The following is a 19732-nucleotide window of genomic DNA, read 5'->3' as shown; positions in this document are numbered from 1 at the left end:
CTGCCCACCAGTACAAGGTTCAAAATAAGAAAAAAAATTAAGCATCAAGGGGCCTCAGCCCGGAGAGTCACTTTCAAGACATTATCTTATCTGAATTCTTGATAAATTCAGAGCGGTTGGAACAGCTTCTAGCTGCCCACAGCCAAATGCTGGCTTTGAGGGAGCCAGCGACATAAGAGAAGGAACATGAGATACCCTTTCGGTGTCCCCTCAAAGCATGCCACCTCCCAGCAAAACCCAGGCTATCTCTGCCCTGCGTTGCTCCCCTACCGTGCTAAGCGACCCCATCCACCCCGCGTTCGTTCCCTGCGGCGCTAGGAGCCCCCTCCCAGCCCACACCCTCCATATCCTCAGCGCCGCTCCCCGCGACATCCGCCCACCCTCAGCCCGGCCCCGCCCCCCACGGCGCACGCGCCGGCCAGACCGCCTGCGGTTGGAAGGGCGAGCTGTCCATCAAGCGGCAGGCGCGGCTGAGCGCCAATGAGGGGCGCGCCTGAGGGCGTGGGCGGGGCGCTGGCTGCAGCGCGGAGGCGGCGGGGCGACGCGGGCCCGGCGCGGTGAGGGCCGGTCGGGCCGGCCCAGGGACGCGGTGGGGCACGCTTGGTCATCATTGTCCTTCTGCCTCTAGGCTTTTGGCTTCAGCGCTGCGGGGTGAGCCGCGAAGCTGATCCGGGACTAATGGGGAAGTCGACAGGCGTAGGGGAGAGCCTGTGCTGCGGGCTGTCGGCCGGCCTGGTCGTTACAGGTTGAAACTGTTTGAAAAGAGGCCGCATTAAGAGACTTTTCTTGAGTGCTGAGCCGTTCCAGGCAAGTAGGGGTGAGATATGTGTGTGTGTTTGCTTTAAGAGTAGAAATGCGGAGAAACTACCGTCGAGGCAAGGAGAGGCGTGGATGGAGCAGTCACAAGCGCAGCCACCAGCCGCACCGGCTCAGAAGACCCAGTCACAACAACCGCGCCCAAAGGCAAGTACAGGCAGCTTGTGCTTAGCACGGGCCAAGCCGATGGGTCTTATGCCCATTAATTAAATGTGCAGAATAGTGACTTTCTAGAAGTGAGAAGGTTGCCACCTGAAGATCTAGTAGACAGTACTTCTGGTATAGCTGTCATCCCTACTCGGAGTGAAATTGCACTGATTTCTGGAAGTTAATTGTGTGTTCACAGGTGTACACTGATTTTAAACTGAGATGCGGTTCTATGAGCCAGTCCTTTCAGCTATGCATTATCCATAAACCCTTCATCAATATGCAAAGGTAGTTCAGGGGAAAAATAGAATCACTTTATTCTACCTGCCTCTTTATTTTAAGCTTGAGTCTACTGATGTAAAATCTGTCGTTAAAGGATTTTCCTGGATGTTTGAAAGCATGATAAGTAATGTGGTAATACCACATCTAACATATGAGGAAACTGAAACAAGGTCTCAGGAGTAATCTCTGCCTTGAAAACTGATCATTTCAGAGAACATGTTTTATATTTTAGAACTTACACTTGCCTATATTTGAGCTGTTTTTATGGTTGCTTTTTTCGTTCCCCTGTTCTTTCCTTAGTGCCTCTTGCAGGAGTAAAAGAGGCTAATGTTTGGCTTTAATATGCTAAGCTTTTTTTTTTTTTTAACTTATTTTTAGGAAAAGAGACACACGTATGAATTGCCACACTAGTTGTACTTGTGTAATAAAACTTAGAAATGCAAATGGGCACTGCTTCAGTGAGCAGCATTAAAAGAGTTTTCTTACAGAGCTTTAAGTGCTTGGGTTTGATCTGGGGTGTTTTTCCCCTGGTATACCTGTTGTGTCCTTTAACTGTTTTCAGACTTGTATAATCAAACCGCAGTAGAGCTGGTATTAGAAATAGAGTTTATTTGTCCTTTTCAATAAATTATGGCTCTTGCAAAACAGCTTCACCTTCTGCTTTTAAGGTGACATGTAATAAGACCTGTCTTAAAAAGTGAGAATTGTACAGGTGATTCTGAAAACATCCTAGTGGAAATTTGCTCATCAGTACTGAATGTACTCATGTATATTAGTTCAACAAGAGGAAAGCTGCAGTTACCCCTGTAATGTTTATTAGAAAAGCAGAGGCTTTTCTTGGAATTTTTATCAAGCTTATGCTTATTTTGCATGTTTCTAAACCTCATCAGTGAAATTCTTGTTATGGAGAGAATGGCAAAACATTTTTGACCTGATGTTAGTGTTTTACCTACACTGTCTCTTGTTTTGTACTGTGAAGACTTGCATGCTTTCAGGAGTGGACTGTTTGTTTAATGTACAATTGCCCAGTTAATCTTTTGCTGAAAAAAGCTAGAGGCACTTGCAGAATCAACAGCAAGCTCTAATGTATTAGCAAGTGCACTAATGTTTTTGAGAAGTTTTTAAGCTGAATATTTTACATGTTTTATTTCCGTAGTTTAATGTATGGTGATATGCAGAATGTGCTATCAGAGCACTGCAGAATGGTACTCCATTGATGTCAGTAACAATCTGCTTTCCACATTCTTTGTGGGAAAAATGTGTGGGGCAGTTGTGAGCCTATCTTGAAACCAATGCTATTTTTTTAGTCTGGATCAAGAAGAACCACAGACCCCAGTGAATGCAGGTCCCAGCAGCAATGAAGATCCTTCTTCATCCAGTTCAACGCAGAACTCTGGAGCACCAGGTAAGAGATGGTGTTTATAGGACAAAAGTCAGTTCCTGTATGCTGATTGTAGTTATAGCTGCATTAATAATAATAAGACAGGAGCCATACAAACACTAAAGTCTGTGGAGAAAGGTAACGTCAGGTGATACAAAAAGATGTAGTAAGTAAGGATCTAGAGAACAAAGCCAAATCTCTTTCAGGCCCACAAGTGCTTCTCACGTTTAAAAACTTGTGTGCTTAGCCAAGCTGATATAAACTGAAAAAATGCAGTTTTGTTTTTCCCTCCAGAAATGTTGCTTTAGGAAGAAAACAAACTACTAAGGAAGCAAAAAAAAAAAAAAGAGAGCATATAAAAAATTACAGCTTGTGTTCAGTTACTCAGACTTTTGAAAGGTGCAACAATCCACCTCTTTGTGGTGTGTCTCTTGTGTGATGTGTCTCTTTATGCCTTCAGTGTACTTTGTAGTCTGTAATAAATAGACTCTGGCTAAATACTTGTTCATTTACAATAAATGATGAAGTAGCAGTGCTGTTGAGAAAGATGTCCTGTTTACATTCTGGTTTCCTGACTCATTAAACAATGCTAGCAAAAACTAAGCCAGTGGGAACTTACATTTCTGTACAACAGGAGAGTCCTGAAACAAACTGAGTTTAAAGAGATTGTTTTTGTATATCACTGTTTTGTGTTGTGAGCATCCTAGGCGATGTATCCTGCAAGACATTTATTCCTGTGTAGTTACTGAGTAACTACTAAATGTAGTGTGCTTTTATAAACTTTACTGATTCATTGACTAACTTCTTATTTTTGCTGACTTGAAAAAGCATTGGTCAGTTGTGGCTAAACTGAAACCTAAAAGATGCAGACAAGGAGCTGAATGGCAAGCAGCTGCAAAAAGAGGATGCTTAAAATGAAATTTCTGATAGTAAAAGTTTTAAATAAAAACTCTTGAAATTAAATGTTAACAATTGCCTCTGAATAAATTTCTTTGTCTTGAGACAATCTGTCAAAGTATTTTAAATCCATCGTAGTATTTTACTTGTCTGCCTCTGCATTCACACAGGCAGTGAAGCTCTAAAACTGAGTGTTTCACATCCCAGTTTATCTTTGGAAGGAGCCAAAATATACTCTTGATTTTATCTAAATGTCTCCTATGTGCTGAAGAAAAAATGTCTAGCTCTGGGAAGTGAATCACTTTACTTGAGTATATTTGATACCTCTTTACTTGAGTGTATTTTGATACCAGCATTTTTGTGCTGTCCTACCAAGTGTTTTAACTAAGAATGTCCTCTCGTGATTTATTTATGAAGAAAGACCATTTTTGTCCTGCAACACAACCTTTCTTTTGTGCATTTCTGATTGGTCAGAATTTCCTCTTGGTCGGTGGTGACGTGCCTTCTGTAGCTGTGTAAGAGCAGTGCATTTGAACACTACAAATAACCTCGTTTCTCTCCTGTAATTTGCTCGTCTGTTCCCACTTTGTGTGTCATGCTTGGGACCTGTTGGGAGCTAGAGCTTTGGGTCTCACAACTCTCACATTCACATGAAGACATGGAATATCAAAGAGCAATAAACAAACTTAGTTATCCATCTGATTTTGCCACTTTTTCACCCCCATGTCTCCCCCTCTGAAGAACTGCCAGGATTTTATTATGACCCAGAAAAGAACCGCTATTTTCGCCTACTGCCTGGACATAATAACCACAACCCCCTCACCAAGGACAGCATTCAGCACAAGGCAATGGAGTGCAAACGGCTGAGACTCTTAGAAGAGGAAGAAAAACAGAATCAGGTATGTTTTGAAAAAGATTGCAATTAGGCTTTACTGTACTGTGGCCCAGGACAGATTATAAACTAAAGTCTTCAAGTTCAAAAACTTCAGTTTCTTTTTCTGCTAAGAATAAAGTCTTTGAAGCCTTTTGTTTGGCTCTTCCACACAGGAATGAAGTCAAGTCATTACAAACAAAAAAATCTCTAAAGACAGGGGAACTGTGCTCAGAATTGCAGTTGTCCACCAGTTACACTTGAGTCAGGATATTGGATGCCAGGTTTCAAGTTCCTGCCTTGAACTGGCAAAGCGGGGTCTTGATTTAAAGTTTTTTGCATTTCTAATAAATTTATTTATCATATTCCTGGACCTTGAAGAAACAATATTTATCATAGTTGGTGGAAAGCTTTTTCTTGAAGAACTTTTTTGGACAGCTAAAATCAAGGCAAGTCTTATGTTTATGTCTGGAAAGCCTGGGTTCTTTTCTTCATAAAGAAGAACAAAATAATGAATAAAGAATGACGAAATAATAACGAAATTAATGCTGATGCTGTGTGTTTGTAATGTGGGTAAAATATCCAACAAGGATACTTTTTCATTACCTGAAAAACACGTTTTATAATTTTACGCATAACAGCTCTGCTTATATGCTATCATTTGGAATAAATGAACAGTGTTCTTTTTCTTAAGCAATAAGTTCTCCAACTAGCTCTTCAGTCATCAGTGTAAAGAACGTTTTGACTCTCAAACACTTGCTTTGTCTGAGCATTATCAAAAAGATTTCTTACTCCATAGTTCTGCTAAATACTCTATCCCTTGGTCTCCTCAGAAGGTGTTTGCATTAAATTCTAAAAGTTTTGTGAATCATGGAATGGAATAATAGAATGACTTGGGTTGGAAAGGACCTTAAAGATCATCTAGTTCCAACCCCAGTGCTGTGGGGGGAATGGAAGTGGAATGGAAGAGCAGTTTAGTACAACAGTAAGACTGCATGTTTAATATCAGTCTCGTTGTGGTAGAAGATTTTGCTGTAGAAGAAGAATTGAGGTGTTGTCATGAAACTAGAAGGTGACTTTACACCTCCAGGTGGTACTGCTGATTATGTAGAGTGAAGACAATCGCTGTTGGGGTTTCATATTTTTTCTTCAGCTTCTGTATTTACAGAAGCACTCCACATCTCACTGGAGTATATTCTTGTCTACTTAACTGTAGTAGATCAGGGAGATGGTGCTGGAATGTGTTTTACATGTTCTGAAAATTTTAATGTGTGTAGGCTAGAGGAAAAAGTTACCTAAACATCCCAAACATCAAAGACCCACAGCCATGTTTGAATCTTAAACAAGTAAATAACTGAGTTCCATGTTACTCTCTTCCAGAAAACAACAAGGGCTGGACTGAACTCATCTGTGCTGTTACAGAAAAGGCAGCTGGGTTCGCTCAGCCCCACAAGTTATTGCAGGTACAATAATTTGATTTGTCTTCTGTTAGCAGTGCCAAGTTCTGCTGTTAGTGCAACTGTTTCTGTCAGGTTTTCTTGCATTTCTTACTGTTCCATTGGGATGAGGATGAACATATTACTTAAAGTCAGGAAAAAGGTTATATTCTGTAATAATCAGATTACTAAAATGATGAGAAATTCAAATGAGGAAGTTGTTTCCCAATTTTACTTCAGAAGAAGTTCATTTTATGTATGTTTATGGATATGCTGTTTTGCCACATTGTACTTTATGAGTCTAACCCAGCTTTTTTAGGATAAGTGCCTTTCAATGGACATGACCATTCCCTTGCCCCCCATGAGAACAGCAGAAGGCAAGTTAAGTTAGTGATTTGCTGTGTTGCTGTTCTGGCTACTAAAGATGTGCTGGGGTTCAAAATAGTGGGATGAAATTCCATGCATGTGGAAGATGCACATGTTCATGGGTTATGCAAGTTAAATTTCAGCATGCTAGTTATTCAGGCATTTTCTCTTCAGTGACTGGGAAGCATTCTATATCCTGGCCAGAATTCTTTTCAAATGCTTCAAATTTAGGCTTACCTGAATTCTCCTCTCTTCAACTCCCTCACCCTCTTACCTGCTTTTGCAGGCTAGTCCATGAACTCAAAGTGAACTGCATGCAGAGGAAGAAGATAGAAATTCACAGTCCGGATTCCTCAGTTGCTGGAACCAACAATTTTAAAATCATTGTGGTATGTTCTGAGAAATGATAAGTCTTTAAGTTGAAGAGAGCTTGTCTTCAGTGAAAATTCAGGCTCTTGTAATCAAATCACACAGGTCAAATTGTAGCTTTTAAAGATACGTTATTCCTTCTCTCTTAGTTCTTAAAATCTGTGCTTAGTAACTTTTAACAGGTAGGGAGAGGCTGTTCCTTTCCTACAAAGGAAAATTATAAAAAATGTGGGATATGAAAGCATTTTTTGTTGGTTGTTTTTTGATTTTTTTAAATCTGATCAAAATGTTCTTTTGGATGTAAGTAGGAGTTGAGTGGATCATTATTGTGGGGCTGGGCGGAGGAGTGGAGAGGATCAAGAGGTAGAAGGAAAAAATGAAAGAGGAGAATTTTGGGAGTGGCAAAGCCTGTGGTTCAGAGAATCTAAGTAAACATCAGTAATCACTTTACATTTCATGATCTTTCATAGACTATATAGGAAGCTCTCCAGGACCAGCTCCTGGCCTTGTTAGCAGAGCACTGCATAGATAGCTGAAGCCAGAAGGGACTCAGAAACAGTGTAAGTGTATAGAATTGTTAACATTTGGAGAGATAATTTATTGTAAGCCAAGGACTGAATCCTTTTCTTATCCCTGTTTTTTCTCTGCATGCATTTAAAAGGAGTTGGCCACTGATTTTAGAGGTGAATGGAAAGCAGGTGTTGTAGAAGGGATCAGAATTAATGTGTTGTTTCATTTTAGACTTAATGCAACTCCCTCAAGCTGTTTTTCCTGTAAGTTTCCAGTGAGTGTGACCGGTAAGCTTTTATTTTACAGGCAGATGTTGCTTGTGAACGAATATTCACTGTGAACGATGTAGAGCATGGAGGATGTAAATATGGTATCATCAATCTCAGCGGTTTGGGGAAGGAGTCTCTCACTGTGGAGATGTATGACAACCTCTACTTCACAAACCGCAAAGTACTACTTTCTGTTCCTCCTTCCTTTGGTGGTTGCTTTCTCAGAACACTGTTCTTGGGAGGCTCAGGTGGAAGTGCCATGAGGGTTGGGGAAGGGGCTAGGAGAAGAGAATGGAGAAATCTAGAAATGTGAAACTTGGGTAAATACAGAACCGCAATAAACCTGGAAGCGCTCAGTACCAGTGATAGTTGTCAGGAATGTTATACTACAGTTGGAATGGAGGACTACATAGAAGTACCAGCTTCCAAGGATAGCGATTACTTTACATTCGACTGCAGCTGGCAAAACTGAAGTTTGGCTATCAAAACTACCAAGATTGGTATGCTTCTTTCTTAAAAATAATTTTGGGAAACTGTTTATCCTTAAAGTTTACCCTTAAAATGTGTTTATCCTCCTTTAAATACAAGGCATATTTAAAACAGGTTTTCATGATCTCTTCATGTTCAGGTTCTTTCAGGGATGGTCCCTTGAATAGTATGTGCTTGGTGCCTTAGTCTGTGTTTGGTCAGACTTCTTAATGCCGTTCTGTTGTTATGAGTATGAAGCTGAAATGCTTGTGCCCTGTTACTGAGTTATTCAGTGGGCTGATGAGTTGTGCCTAATTTTATGTGATTTTTGCATGGAAATAATCTTTCCTTAATTGAATTACACATCACAAAAATAATATGTCTTCTTCACTCTGAAGGTGAACTCTGTGTGCTGGGCATCACTGACTCATCCAGATTCTCATGTTTTATATCCTTTAAAAAGAATCAGAATTGACATTCAGGTTTCACAAGTCTGCATTATGCTTCACAGAAAAACTAACTTCAAGGAATACCTCTCCGGTAGTTCCCCCAGAGGATAAGCTTTCTGGAAAACAGGAGAAGTAAAGAAAATCAAAGTATGTTGGAATCACTGAGGCAGATGTATGGTTCTGTTACAGATATATGTAGAATTGTTCCCATGTGAATGGTAAATGCAAGACCATGTTTTCTGCCGTGGAGAATTCCCACTTCATTAATAGTGTGTATAAATGCCATATCCAAAATGATCTGTTGTTTGGAAATTGGCTGAGGCAAAAGAACAGGAGCAGCGGGTTAAGGCAAAAACCTTTTTCTGAAGTGAACCTTTTTGAAAGTGGGATGGTTCATTTGTGTTTAAAACCATCCCTGTATTGGTCGGGGTGAGAGGAGAATGGGAGCAATTCAGTAGCATCACCTGCAACTTTCAGAGCATATTCTGCAGGTCTGACTCAAAGAGGAAAGTTGATGATACAGTAGAGGAAGCAGTAATGAACTGTGCAGAGCCCAGAAGAATGGGGGGAAAAAAATTGAAGTTTGACATAGGAGATGGCAGACAACAGGTGTGTTATAAAGTGCCAAAAGAAATTACAGAGAAAAGCATGGAATGGCCTGTATGAAAATCCAGGCAATTCCAGACCAACCCATCAGGGGCAGGAGCTCACCAGGCATGCACACAGCTGGGGATGTGTTCAGGATCACTTGATTTGGTGGGTTCATGCTTTCCCCTAGTTGAGTTACAGATTTACCCCACTGAACTTGAAATGCAGCTTTCAAATTCTATTTGTACCTGGTATAGTCTTCATAAAATATTTAAAAGTAATCTAAAGTTTTCCTTGCCTCCTATTTTTCCAATTTACTTCCATGAAAAACAGAGCTATATTAATGCAGTGTCAGCAACATGAAAGTGTGAAAAGTGAAATGATTTTCACATGAAAAAGTGAAAAGAACTATCTATGTAGACCATGCTTATTTTTTATTTTTCCATTACTAATAAGATACAACAGTATTGTCTTATCTTTCTGGTAGTGAAAATACACAAGCAAGAATTGGAGTTCTTTCTATCTCATTCCTATGAAAGAAATGAAGTGTCGCATCTTAGTTGTAAACTGTAAAGCACATCAAAGGTCTTGAGGAAAAGTGGTGTGAGCTATAGCTGTGTCAGGCATCTTGCTTTTCCCATTTATAAATATTAGGCAGCCTGTTCTATTCTAGGGAGAAATCAATTTTCCTTAACTCACTTCAGCAAGCTGTGTCTCATGGGAATTGCAGAAACACCAGGCTGTGCCAGTCTGCTTCCAGCATCATTGTTCAGCAGCACTAACCCAGGTAGGGTGTTTCTGTTGGTTTTTTGTCTCCAAGTTTTGGTAGCAATTATAGTATGAAAAGAGCACAAATTAAAGGTTATTTTAGTATTCTTTTTCTGTAGTTGGTGAGACTGTTGTATTCCTGTAAGACTAAAACAGCTTAAGAAGTGAAATAATGATGAAAGAATTTGAGACTTAATTAACAAGCAGTATTCAAAGCCCTAGTTTATTTTTAGCCACTGCAGTACTTGACTTTGGCAGGAGAACACCTCACTTGTAAAGTAAACACTTGAGATTTTTCATGAGTAGCTTGGCCTGTAATTAATACGTGGAAGCTGCACACAGCAAATACTCACATGTCCTTATAGAATGTCCAGTCACTGCAAAATCCCTTCTCACAGCAGCTGCTTGGGTATGCTCAGTACATAAATCAGAGGGTGGAAAGTTGGTAAATATCTCGGCCCATAGCTCTTTGTACAAGCTCCAGCTCCAGTTGTCTGGAAACTTGACTGACTGGGAGAGTACTACGTCTTTAAGTCTGGCTATAGCTGATCTTTTTTGTTGAATGTTCTTGGAGGGAGTACTTAATTAATTGGACCTTCTTGATAGATGTTAGAACCATGCTTTCTCAAGTCACAGAGTGCAGTGCTCTAATCTGGCTTCCATTCAGACATGGTCAGTTAAATTCATACAGAGGAAATCTGTGATAGATAAGAGTAATGGACTAATTTAAATTTAATGACTTAATGTCTTACTATATATGCAGCCATTAAAAAAATTTGCATAGAGTCAGCATGAACTTGAATGAAGAGTCACTGAGGGTGGATGGCTACTAGGCCAGCATACCTAGTTGCTCTGTGAAAGATTTTAAGCCCTTCACCATAATTAGCTGCTGTGAGTTCCACCAAAGTCCTCTTGTCTAGTATATTCTATTGACTGTTCAGGTATTTCCAAGTTTGATTTCCTTCACTCTCCTAAAGAGGTGGTTTGTGAGAGCCTTGCTGAGTAGATGCCAGGAGAAAGGTAGAACTTAGACTGTCTAAAACTATGTTATCCATCCATTCTTGTCCATGTCACCTCTGCTACCTGACAGATGTATGTATGATGTGCCATGAAGGAAGTGAAAACTGAGGATGTAGTCTGCTAATTGGAATAATTTCTGTGCAGGGACTACATGAGTAAGGGTCAAATCTAGGGTTTTATTACTTAATCAATTTTTTTTAAATAAGCAAGCGTAGAACTTACAGGGAGGCTTTGGCTAATCTTATAGTTTATAAAGTAAATGTTTTTTTTTATTTCTAGCCTGCTCATCTTTTAAAAATGGCTTACTTAGTGCTGTAAGGCGAGTGTTACTTTTCTCTTTCCTGCCATGGTGAGCCCTCTGACTACTGAATAAATTTCACAGTCTCTCAATATCATCTATTTACATAGACTGTAGGAGTCCCACTTACAGTCATGAACTTCCATTTCTGTTTCCTGTCTCTTGAGTAGCAAAAGGACACAAATTGGGTAACACTTTCTCTGCTTCTGATTGAAATGTTAAAAGAAATATGGCAGTCTAAGAACCCTTCTGAGTTACCGTGTTGTCCTAACATTTTATGAACACTTCATGTGTTGCTCCTGTGTTCTAGGAGATCGACCTGGAATGCTGTGCAGTTTCAAGATATCCACTGCCTGGTCCTGTGCTTGGTGCCTGAATCCCCAAGCGGACAACTGCTTTAGCACAGGTGACCTATCTGCAAGGCTAGCAACCCCCTCTCTCTCAGTGGGAAGGACTTCTTCCATTCATCTCCCAGCCACTACACAAATTACTGCTAAACTAACATCATCTGTCTCCTTAGGCCTGACACGACGAGTTCTTGTGACCAATGTGGTGACAGGGCATCGTCAGACATTTGGAACCAGTAGTGATGTGCTGGCACAGCAGTTTGCCACGCAGGTAGGGAGAACCAGACACCATTATTTCGGAGCACTTCCTCATGGGTGGGCTTTTTGTTCTCTTTGAGGCAGGATTTCTCATGCTGTACATAAGGCTGTGATGACAGCTGCTGTTGGGTGGCTGCTGCACAGCAGAGCTGATGGGGTCTGATCATTGCACACAATTGAATAGCAAAAAAAAATATTACCTGATTTCAAACTGTGGCAACAGGGGCAATTTTTGGTAAGATTACAGAGGTTAAAAGGCAAGGAAGTACAAAGAGCACAGTAATAACATGTAAAATTGTTTTTTGGTTTTAGCAAATAACCTCATTCTAGTAACACTCAGTGTATTGCCTCCATCAAGAAGGAGAAAATCCCTATAAAATATTAATGGACTTGTTCACAAAGAATTAGGATGGTAAAATAGGAATATGAGAATTCCAGTTTCTGTTTTGCTGTTATGTTAGACTGAGTTCCTGCTTTCTTAGGCAAACTTTTACAGCTAAAGTAAATAGCTGAGGTTTGAATGGAGCTAATGAATTTGCTGAAAAATGTTGCAGTGTGTAAATAAAATTCTGCTTCTTAATGCATCTGTTAAAATAATTTGACAGCTACACTGTAGAGCTCAAAAGCATGACACAGGCTCTGTCTGTGTAACTTGTAAGACCCTTGCAGATGTTACTCAGTATGCTTCTTTCTCTGGGATTCTCCCAGACCCCAGTGCTGTACAATGGCTGCCGTTCGGGTGAGATTTTCAGCATTGACGTGCGCCAACGTAACCGCAAGGGGCAGAGCTGGAAAGCAATTCGTCTCTTCCATGGCTCGGCAGTTACATCTATTCACCTTATGGAGGCTGAACATTATCTGATGGCAGCAGATATGGCTGGAAAGGTATGGTTTTGTTGTGTTTAGGATATTCTGTTCCTTTTAGTATCTGGGAATTTACAGGTACTCATCCCACTTCCAAGGGCAGATGTCTGCTCTTAGTATGTAGTATGGAACTGGGTGGTAGTGCCATTTATGGGTCTTCTTCCAGAGCCTGTCATTTATCACAGAATGGTTTGGTTTGGATGGAAAAGATCATCTGGTACCAGCCCCCTGTCATAGGCAGGGACACCTTCCACTAGACCTTCATCCAACCTGGCCTTGATGACCAACCATCACTTCCAGGGATGGGGCATCCACAACTTCTCTGGGCAGCTTGTTTTAGTCACTCACCGCTTTCACATTCAACAGCTTCCTTATATTTAATCTGAACCTGCCCTTCTCAGTTTAAAGCCATTCCCCCTTGTCCTATCACTACATACCCTTATAAATTGACCCTCCCCAGCTCTCTTGTAGCCTCCTTTAGGGGGAGGCTGCTTTTGCAGGCTGAATTCTCAGCCTGTCTCCACAGGAGAGGTCCTCTGGCCCTCCCGATCATCTTCATGGCCCTCCTCTGGACATGCTCTAACACATCCAACCTTTGGGTGCTCTCTGCTTTAATATATCCTCTCCCAAACAATTTCTTCAACTTGCAGATAAAACTGTGGGACCTGAGAACAGCAAAGTGTGTGAAACAGTACGAAGGTCACTACAATGAATATGCTCTTCTCCCTTTGCATGTAAATGAGGAGGAAGGACTTGTTATAGCAGGTAGGTTGACTTTTTCCCCCTTCAATTTGTATAGTGTATGGTAGTGATTTTCTTAAGCCTGAGGGGCGTTTCTTAGGTACAGATGTTAGAAGCTGTAAAGCTGTTAATTCTTTAAAATTCAGAAAAAACTTAGCCCTAAACATACTGTAATATACTATGAAAATTATGTTATGGATGCATACCTACTGTAATCGATCCTGTGAGATGCTGAACAGCTTAATCTGCTGACTCCTGCAAAAGTCCTATTATCCTTTTCACAATGTCTCAAGAGTAGAGCAGAAAACACTTGATTTCAAAATTCAGGGAAACAACATGTAAACAGGAGACTTGGTGATAACTTTATATAGAGACTTCATATCTTTAGTTGGTGCTTAAGTGGAGAATGTGGTGATGGACTGAAGCATTGGCATGTGAGCCTGACTCCTTGTAAATTGTTTATACCACTCAAATTCATTTTGAATACTTCCAGTTACACTCAGATTTTTGTATTACTATATTTTGGGTAGGGGCAGGAAAAGTAGCAATAGATGAAACAATCCTTATAGTGTAGCCAGGCTTCATGAAGTCACTGTAAAGACAGTGACCTCCTTTCCTTGGATATGTCAGTAAGTGGTGGAATAATAAGAATTTTTAATGTGACTGGATTTTTCTCCCTTTTTGTGGCTTAGGAGCTTGCTAAAGGGAAAAGCACTCTAAATACTGATTTATTGAACCTTTAATTACCTAATAGGAAATGCATATTTTTCCCAGTCTTGTAGTATTCAGTGTAAAATTTTTGTTTTGTAAAGTATGGATAAAGACTTTGCCTCTTGTGGGTGTAAAAGCATTCAGGGTGTTTTCCCCATAGACCTTCTGCTTCTGTGGTGATAATCTTGCAGAACCATGTAAAGTCCATTTTGTGTAATGTTGAATTTTGCTTTCCTCCCAGTTGGTCAGGATTGCTACACCCGAATCTGGAGTCTCCAAGATACTCATCTGCTTAGAACCATCCCTTCTCCCCACCCATCATCCAAAGATGCCATTCCTAGTGTGGTGTTTTCTTCAAGACTTGGGGGTAGTCGAGGAGTTCCTGGCTTACTCATGGCTGTCAAACAGGATCTCTACCACTTCTCCTATAACTGACATGTTCTCCTCAGACCTGGTCTACAAAGCTGCCATCTATATGTGACTTCAGAATCTTTACACCAGTCACCAAGCTGTTGAGTCATTATATGCTGCTGTTGCATCTGCTTTGCTCATCTAATTGTGAACCTCCTTCAGGAGTTCAGCAAATCTTGCTGTATGCAGCAGCCTCTTGTAAATAAAAGCTGAACACTGATTAACTGTAGGCAAGATTCAGTCTCTCTGAAATCTAGCTGTAAGCCTGCCAAGCAGGCAACTTTAAGAGCCTCTGTTGTGCTGGCTGAATGTGCTGCCAAAAGGCTGCTCTAACTTGATTTTGGTTTGGTCACCTAACCTTTAGCTGTGGTCACATCTGCCTCAAGAAGCGGGCTGGGCCCAGCAGAGTAAAGCAGCTGATGTTGAGAAGCTGAGCACTGGAAGTGTTCTGGGGCTTAGTTTGGAGTAGCTTTGGTTGGTGTTCCTGCAACTGCCACTGCTCCACTCTGGAAGCAGTTGGTTGGAAGCAACCATGCTCCATGGTTGGAAAGAGTTCAAGGAACAGCTGTTTTCTTCACCCCTGTCCTTTTTGCTGGGTCATTCTAAACTTTGTGCCTTTCAGATGATGGTAGCATGTGACTGCCCTGCCATGATCCCTGTAGAAAGCAGCAGGCATGAAGTAAAGCCCTTTTTCTGGTCCACTAGCAAAGCTGAATGCCCTTGTTAATTTATCAGTTTCCTAACCAAGTCCCCAGCCCTGACATGCAGTTTGGTCAGTGGTCTGGAAAGGCGAGCTTGCTCATGCAGCTTAGGACATAAGCCCGGTTGTACAGACCATGTCTTTGTGATTTGGAATCACCTGTGCAAAGTCAGTATACAGAGCTATAGCTGGGCCCTCAGCTGCAAAGTTAGCTCACAGTAACTGGATGATACCATATCTGTATTTGAGAACAATTACCATCTGATGGTGCCTCTTCACTTCCTGCCTGGTAACCAGTCTGGGCTGGACAAGACAATCCTGCTCTCAGCATCTATAGGAAGCACTGACCAGATCTGGAACCTATGAAAGGGTAAAGGCCCATGAACTAGGATGGACTTTACAGGAAAGACACACTGCACTCAAGTTTTCCGAAATTCTTACTAAAGGAGTGCCAGAACCATCTTTTCACCCTGGGATCTGCTTAGAGCATTCAGGTGTACAGTTGTGTCATCAGAGATGCTACTCCCCCTGGGGTCCTGCCAGCTCAGCAGGTGAGCATGCAAATAGGTTCTAATGACAGCCATGCTGCACAGCATGTTAAGAGGGCACAGTGAGGTGGCCCTGGCACAGAGCAAGGCTGGGACTCTGCATTCCAAGTGCCTTCTGCCAGCAGGCACAGGCTGCACATGCACACAGAGACAAGTAAGGGTAGGCCCTAGTAAAAACCCTCTAACCTGCAGGACTCCACACTCATTTCTCCTGTTCTCTCACAACCTTCAGGCCTAAGCAATGTGCTTGCTGTTCAAGAGACTGTGTTCTCAGGAGCTCTTCTTGCTCACCAACACACCAGTGTTACATGTGGTGACCTCCTAACCTTTCTTTTTATTTCATTTACCCATAAATCTATACAGAGGACAATAGAGCAGGAAAACTCTCCTCTTGGGAGCAGTGTCAAAACTTTACAGTGTGAATATATTCTGTCAGAAATAGCTGCTGCAAAGGTAATCAAGATGAATCCCAGCAAATACTCAAAATAGTGTCTTCCCTCTTTGAGTATACATTCAAAACCCCCAAATCTTTCTTCTATACCATTAACAGCTAACTTTTGTTTTCCCATGGGCAGACTGAGCTGTTAATTCCTTACAACCATGGTTCCCCTCGTACCTCTGGCTTTAGTGTTCCTCTGCAGAGCCTTTTTCTCAGACAAAGCAGAGTGGATGCTGCTCACAGCATGAGTTCTGTACTGCCCCTTCTTTCCACAGACAGTGTTTATGAGACCAGGGGGTCTCCTGCTCTCCTAAATAGTAATCCTTGCACTGTTTGGCTGTTTCCATTCCCTCTACTACCCTTTGAAAACCAACCTAATTCCCGGTTGCTTTGCTTTTCAATTTTAGAAAACACTCTGCAATTTGTCTTGATTGGTTATGTTAAGTTTTGACATTTTCTGCTGCATACACAACGATAAATACAGCAAAACTTTCAAAAGCATTTGCATTGTCTTAGTTAATAATGCATATTGCAGTTAAGCATCTGTTCAGAAAACAGAAGGATAGTTAACCCCATCCCACTGCAAAGTCCTAATATTACATCTGATAATCAGTTCAGTTGCAACGTACTATATATTGATCTTCTTGCTAGTAAATGTGTGGTTCAAACATTTTCAGGTAGTAACCTACAAAGATCATGAAATCCCTTAAAACATAATTAATTCCAAAATTTAAATTAGAATTTAGACTCTTTCAGTGTTCTTAACTCCAGTAATTCCTGTTCTGCAAGAACAAGACCATGCAACAATTATGTCCAGTTACCCTGGGAAACACAAGCTAAGAATTGTGGTTGAAAGACAACTTATATAACTGAAGATAGTTTCATCTCTATGTTCCTTTGAGGGAAAATTCATACAACAAAAGAAAATAATTTCCTTTCCGTTGTTTCCAGGAACCAAGTGCACACGTGTCCCTTGCAAACCCATTCACCCAACTAGTGCTTTTGCAGCCAACGCTTCTAATTAAGCCTGCAAAAGCACTAAAAAAGGAGAGGGCAAGCAGGGCAAGAAGAGAGGCTATTTGACTTCAGTGACGAACAGCAAGCAGTTTACAGGCAGCAGCTAAAGTATATTAACTTATATATTTCATTATGCAGGAACACTGGGGGCCCTAAGGCAGCTTAAAACGAACTGCAACACTCTTCCTATCTGCTACAGTATCAAAACATTGTATTTCTTTGGCTCTGCTTCTCAGCGAGGACTGAACTAGTGGGAAACTTCAGGAAGGCCAGGGCTGTGCTCCAAGCCAGGTTGCAGCACCCCTCATCCAGCAGACTCCATTTCCTTGGTCCCATTGGTTCTCTGAAGCACGGCACAGCACAGCCTCCTCACTGGCCAAACTGCCGGTGCCTCCCACCAACACTGCTCTCAGAAGCCACAGTCTCACCCTTGCTCTGTTCCATGTCCCCTGCTGCTATCAGTCATCTCTCAACCCTGATTAATAAAGCTCTTTACACATAAACACCTTTAGGTCACATAAGACCTAAAGACATAACAGGTAGAAAAACTTCAATTTTAATTTGAAATTTCTAAAGCAGGGAGGAAATTTGCTTCTGGGCCTTCTGTGGTGGTGTTGGTCACATCTTTCTGTTGGTCCCAATTTACTGCAGTACATGCATGCATGGTCATTTCTCCTCTATTAGGTCAAAAACACTCAATTTACTAACCACCAATTCACATTGGCATTTTTGCATTTTTAAGTTTAAGAGGGACCTATTCTAATAGGACTAGAAAATAATGCATTTGTTACGAGAAAGGGAGCATTCAATCCCAACTATGTGCATAGTCTCAAGAAGCTGCTTTCAGAAGAGTTACAATCTAGCAGCAGAGAATTCAGCTTTGGTCCCCAAACCTTCAGTCACTAGTGGCAGCTTGCACACACTATATGTACTATATATACTGTGAGCTGAATCCAGCAGTCAACACCAACCCAAAGTACTTTCTAGACAGGGGTTTTGGGGTGAAGGCCTGGGGGCTGAGAGATGCTTGACCCAACTGTTTGAAGCAGTTTACTAATCAGTGTAATACTTCAAAAATGGAAGCCAAGGCACAAAATTGATAAACCTTTTCAGGTAATGTCTGAAAATATAACCAAGGTCACATGCCTTTTCTTCTTGAAACAACTTCTTTCCTATCTGTTGGTATCATGGTATCTGTGAAGCACTTTGATGCCTTCCTAACAAGTCATCATCTGCACATTACCATCAGACATATGCACCTGCTTCTCTCCAGTGCTGCTGAAAAATTGCCTTTTAAGCAGAAAAGGAAAATTTAACCTGCTTTTCAGAACATTAGAAATCAGTATGTTTCAAAATCTCTGGCATTCTTGAAATCAGAACTTCTGTAATGCCACAATTAAAACATCTCCCACATAAGGACTTCCATATATATATATATATATATATCTATATATCTATCTCACTGATGATATATTTTTTTTGCTCGAGTTACATCCAACAAAAAGAAAGTTAAAAACCTGAATGCATTTTAATTTTGGCTTGAGATAACTAACTAGCTGCCATTCTACTTTAGCTTTGTCTTTGTCACATTATACTGTTTTTTGAAAGCCCTCATAGCAAATTTTTATTTATTTTGGCATTGACATGATTTCATTTTTGATGTACCTGCACTACAAACAAATACATTTTATGACATAATATTTTACTGTTACTGACAGAATATATATGTCCGCATTGCTTCGCCAGGAGAGAGTGCCCAACTAAAGTATGGGAGGGGGATGAAACCTGGATGACAGAAAGCAGACAGTTCTATCACTTGTCCAAATCCCTCTCTGTTCTCAAATTACTGGCAGGCAAAGACATATCTGTTGGTGCCAAATTATATTACAGCCATCAGCGATAATTAAATGCAAGGACAATGCCACAATACATGGCATTACAGTGACTGACAATGGCAGTTGACAAATGAAACATGAAAATGATGAGAGGCTGCCAAAATTGAATTATATTAGTATTTAAACCTAATTGGGCTGGTTATGCTGAAAGCAAAAATATGGACAACAAAGTCTAGAACCAGGTGGGGAAGCCAGAGTCCTGCAATGTTAAAGCCCAGGCTCCCAAAGCAACAGGGGCATTTGTGAATGTCTCAGCACAGTCATAGCAGATACCTGGCATAAATGCAAGGCAGATCTAACTTAAGGATGGTGTTTATTTCCAAACGAACTCTTGCTGACATCAAAAGCTAGCAAGGGTTGTCTTGTCTTCCAGAACACAACCAAAGGTCCCATTCCCAAGGGACACAGACAGGAATGTACAGGATACCTTGGCCAACTTGAGCCTGTGCAACTTCACCTCTGCAAGGCACAGGGAAGAACAAATGAACAGGAAAACAAGTGCAGGGGGTGGAAGTGGAGGAGGGCAGGGAATGAAAGACAAAGCAGTTTTTCTTGTGCAAGTAACTCCAGCTTAGAGCCTGTTCTGCCCTGACAACAGCTACATGTTGTAGCCATGCTGTTCCACCATCTGTCCCCTGGCTGCAAGTCTCAGGTGCAACATGCACCTGGTACACATTTAAGCCAAGAATGGCCTACATGGTTTGAATAGGGAGTCTAAGTAAAAGTGTTGACATCTATATGAAGCATACATATATCTGCTTCACAGAATGACAGGGAAACCCACATCATCTACTTGAAGACGAATCTTCATGCTGAATTGCCATATGTACCCATAATGGAAATAAATCCATCAGAACAGAGCAATC

At 41.1% G+C, this 19732-nt stretch overlaps 1 protein-coding gene across 4 annotated transcripts; it reads left to right on the top strand.

The window, feature by feature from the left end:
• The first annotated feature begins 493 nt into the window (after positions 1-493).
• Positions 494-15865, top strand: DCAF4 (DDB1 and CUL4 associated factor 4). Of its 4 annotated transcripts, none has more exons than XM_038138034.1 (14): positions 494-651; positions 847-963; positions 2553-2650; positions 4265-4422; positions 5775-5857; positions 6483-6585; positions 7382-7525; positions 8211-8260; positions 9557-9636; positions 11246-11341; positions 11456-11553; positions 12249-12425; positions 13055-13169; positions 14098-15865. In XM_038138034.1, exons 2-14 carry the CDS (start codon positions 854-856, stop codon positions 14289-14291), a joined length of 1506 nt encoding a protein of 501 aa, XP_037993962.1. In that variant the 5' UTR covers positions 494-651; positions 847-853; the 3' UTR covers positions 14292-15865. The 4 variants fall into 4 exon arrangements, with proteins under 4 accessions (XP_037993962.1, XP_037993963.1, XP_037993961.1 ...); XM_038138035.1 differs by having other exon boundaries at positions 498-651; positions 852-963; XM_038138033.1 differs by having other exon boundaries at positions 504-745; positions 852-963.
• The last annotated feature ends 3867 nt before the right edge of the window (positions 15866-19732 follow it).

The sequence above is a fragment of the Motacilla alba genome, chromosome 5 (genome assembly GCF_015832195.1).
Source record: "Motacilla alba alba isolate MOTALB_02 chromosome 5, Motacilla_alba_V1.0_pri, whole genome shotgun sequence".
Classification (NCBI taxonomy): domain Eukaryota; kingdom Metazoa; phylum Chordata; class Aves; order Passeriformes; family Motacillidae; genus Motacilla; species Motacilla alba.
Note: the sequence above shows the minus strand (reverse complement) of the source record. Positions and strands in the feature narration are given on the sequence as shown.